The sequence below is a fragment of the Arachis duranensis genome, chromosome 3, assembly GCF_000817695.3.
Source record: "Arachis duranensis cultivar V14167 chromosome 3, aradu.V14167.gnm2.J7QH, whole genome shotgun sequence".
NCBI classification, from domain to species: Eukaryota; Viridiplantae; Streptophyta; class Magnoliopsida; order Fabales; family Fabaceae; genus Arachis; species Arachis duranensis.
In genome coordinates this window covers 11,084,214-11,088,190 of record NC_029774.3, presented here as the reverse complement: position 1 = coordinate 11,088,190, position 3,977 = coordinate 11,084,214, and the positions used below count along the sequence as shown (strand labels likewise).

Here is a 3,977-nt window from a genome sequence, read left to right as displayed (position 1 = left end):
ACCTTTTATCATTTTTCATAAAAAATAGCTAATAATAGTGAAAAACTATTTTTTTAACTAATATTAATTTAATATAATAAATTTATGCAATTAATTAAGTATACCTGACTTCTGGCAAATTGTATAAGTCGCGTTGGGGATATTGCAGAAGCTTTACCCCCACAGTCAACGTGTCTATTAACTTTGTTCAAATAGTCAGCATAAACCAGGAAAAGAAATGAAAATGCCGTTGCATGTTGCAAGTTACTCCCTCCTTGTTTGAACATAAGCTCTCCTACTCTCAAAAACACCATATATTAATTAACTTAATTAACCCACAATATATATTACTTGGTTTATTAATTAATTTGATTACCTGGAGAGTATGAAACTGATAGGGAAGGTGATTCAGGTAGCACAGAACAGATAAACTTGTCCGCATTAGAGTTACTACTATTATTAATCATAAGCTGTGGTTAATAATAAACAAAAACATATTAATTAAATAATATTTAGAATAATTAAAGGAAGATTACGACTTAGTTAATTATTATATACTGCAGTACCGTAGAAAGAAGCACATTGATGCCAGCATCCTTGGAGTCCCATCCAAATTCAGCGAAGGTTTTGAGGTTGTGAATGTTTTCGTCAATGTATTTCCGATAATAAGAGTTTTTAGTAGCCTTAAACAACCATGCTGCTCCCCACACCAATTCATCCTGTATAGATTTCAAATACTATAATGAATATAAATGAAGCTTGAATAATATACGGAAAAGCCTACTGATAGCAACTTTATTAAATTATGACCAGCATGTAATTAGCAAAAGAAAAGTGAGTAATTTTACGTCATTAGATAAAATCTCACACTATTAAAAATATTATTAATAGCTACTTAATAGCTACAAATCACAAAAGTTGCTGCCCCCTAGCACTCCTCTAATATACTCTCATAATATGGATGTAAAATTACACACCTGGTAGCCACTATAATCACAATAGAATGGGCATACCCAGTGTCCAAGGCCGTCATTGTAAGATCCTCTGTACTTATCTGCAAACTCAAACACCTAAATTGCAAATTAATTAGACAAAGAATAACAAAAAATCAGCTATAGAGTATATTGGAATAATTGATGTTCAAATACCATTCTAGCTCTTCGGAGAAGCCTAGCAGAATAAGCAAGTTGATATCGTTTAAAGACAATGGAAGAGGCTGCAAGCGCAGCTGCAATCTCCGCGGAAACCTCAGAACCAGGGTACTCCTTGCTAACCGCATAGAAGGTTCTAGAAGTGTCCATGTCTTCAGGCCTCTGCCAACAATTGTGGTCACTGTACGGATCACCAACCTGTACAACCACATAGCCAGGGACGCTAGTTGCTTTCATCAAGTACTCCGCGCCCCAACGAATAGCCTCTAAAGCGTGCTTTCGTTCTGCTCCCATGGAACTCCCGAACTGTATCACACTCCATGCTAGCATGCTTGTTGAGAATGCCATTGGAAAGTTGAACTTCACGTTGTCGCCCGCGTCGTAGTAACCGCCAACCAAGTCAACTTTGCGGTACAAGTGGGACACGCCTTCCTGAAATTGATCGCCGTCGTGGACGGCGGAATCCTTCCTCCAAGTAACCCTCTGTGTTGGTGGCAACTTCCCTGACCTCTGAGCTTCAAAGAACAATATACTCTTCGATAATGCATCTCCATAATCGTGACCCCTGCTTCTCTCTGTCACCGTTAATAACATTAATGAACCAACCACTATCATAATCAAATCCATTATTCTCAGATCTCCCAGTTTCAACTTTAATTTCTGCTATTACTTTTATTCTTCGAACATATATATAACGAAAAGGTATAAGAAATTTAATTGTTATGGTTGTCTTAAGAAGCTAAGCAAGGATTATTTATACGCAGGAGAAAGAAGTTACATACATAAAAACGCGCGCATGCGTATCAAGTTAGTGAACTAGTAATGTTTGTTCCAAATAAAGCATTAATACGGATACTAATCATTATATTATCAAACACGCTCATATGGCGGATTCTACTACTAGTACATATATTTCTTTTTTTTAATCTTTTTTTTAAGTATTTTTTATTTAATTATTTAATAATTAAAATAATATTAGTTGTCAATAATTCTTCTAATCATCCTAATTTATATCGCTATTATATTAATTTAACTATTAAATGTCAATTCTCATCCATTCATTAAATCATTTTCACACAAATATATAAAATAAGTTTTTAATATATATTTTTAATGATTAAATCATGACTAAAATAGACAATTTTAGTAATTATTATAATTTATTTTGTATTTTCATTAATCAATAATTCTAATATAGATGTTATTTTTAGAAAAAATTATGTATTAAATAATTATATTTGTTAATATTTAAATAAAAAAATAATTAGGTGATATAATTTAAATATAATAAATTAATAAAAAATCAAAATTATCCATAATGAGATTTAATATATTATTTTATTTAAAAAAAAGTAATCACATGATATAAAATAAAAATATAATAAATTAGAGATTTTATTCATAAAAAAGAATCAATTATGGAAATAACTAGGATATAATAGAGTATTAACATTAGATATAGAGAATTTAATAGGTAGAATTAAAAAAGAGTCTTAATAACATCAGTTATCTCTATACATCTATTTAAAGAAAGAATAATTTATGATATATAATTGAAAAGTTTTAATATAATCAATTTGTTTGATATAATTTAAAATTTAAAATTAGAATATAATAAATTAAGGATTTTATTTATAAAAAAATCAATTAAAAAATATACTACATAAATATAGTTTGAATAAATCAATCATGAGTATAGATATTTGAATATGTAAATTGAGTAAAAATTTGATGTTGAGGTGCGCTCTCGTGTGAGTATTTGAATCACTTTTCTCCTATACATAATCAATCATAGAAATAAAATTAGAAAAATGAGAATGTAACCAATTAGAGATTTTAATTATAAAAAAAAATGAATTAAGAGATGTAACCAATATATAATAATAGGAATCAAATTGTTGACATGAATGTTTGACTAGAAAAAAAATAAGTCTAAACTTGGTGATATTGCACATACATTTTATTTTATTCATGTTTTTGAATTAATTTCCTTCTATATATCTTTTAAAGGAAAAACCAATCCTTATTCTTGGATATGTAATAAAAAATAAAAATAATAATAAATTACATTTTTTATAGAGAAAACAATTAAGAAAAATATAATAAGATATAATATAATTATATGAATAAGATTAGGTGTGAAATATGATAATATAACATATTATGATGAGTGTTTAATTTTTAAAATAGTTGATTTTAAAATAAATATTGGTGGATGAATATACATAAAGGAAAGAGAATTGATGTTGAAACAGTACTACGAAAATAATTTGATGAGTAAAGAAGAAAAATTTCAAAGTGAAAAGGAAACAAAAATAAAATAGTCAATATAAACTATATCAATTAGTAATTATTATGGAATTTGATGTTAGTTGAGAAGAAATTAATGTAAAAAGTGGATATATAAAATAATTAAGAAGAAAATCTAATCGAAATATAATGAAAATTGAATAATGAGAATTGAGATTTTAAATAATAATATAATAATAAATAGGGTTGAAAAAGAATTTAATTTGATGGTGATTTCGAATTAATTTTTTTATATTTATCCATTTAAAGAAATAATAATATAGATATCTATCTTATTTACTTTATAATATCTGTATTTTAGACATTTCGTTTATAATTATACTGTTGCATTGTAATATGTTAATTTTTATTTATCATACATGAATATGTAACATAAATTTATATTTTTTAGTAATTATTGAACAATATTTAGACAAAAAAATATAAGAATAATAAAATATGAATAATAATTAGATTATTAGAAGGTCTAATAATTTATCCTCCTAATACTTAAATGAGTAAAAATACAAAATTTTATCTATTTATAAATTAAGAAAA

The 3,977-nt window shown here is 26.8% G+C and overlaps 1 protein-coding gene across 1 annotated transcript in view; it reads right to left on the bottom strand.

Moving 5' to 3' along the window:
* The window catches only part of LOC107477615 (endoglucanase 8-like), a 4,179-nt gene extending 811 nt beyond the window's left edge, over positions 1-3,368 (bottom strand). The window contains exons 1-6 of the mRNA XM_021137647.2: positions 3,356-3,368; positions 1,128-1,738; positions 957-1,049; positions 546-698; positions 356-449; positions 105-274 (exon numbers count right to left, since the gene is read on the bottom strand). Coding sequence (XP_020993306.2) covers positions 105-274; positions 356-449; positions 546-698; positions 957-1,049; positions 1,128-1,724 — 1,107 coding nt within the window. The 5' untranslated portion in view covers positions 1,725-1,738; positions 3,356-3,368. The remainder of the gene's footprint in view (positions 1-104; positions 275-355; positions 450-545; positions 699-956; positions 1,050-1,127; positions 1,739-3,355) is intronic.
* Positions 3,369-3,977: the final 609 nt, after the last annotated feature.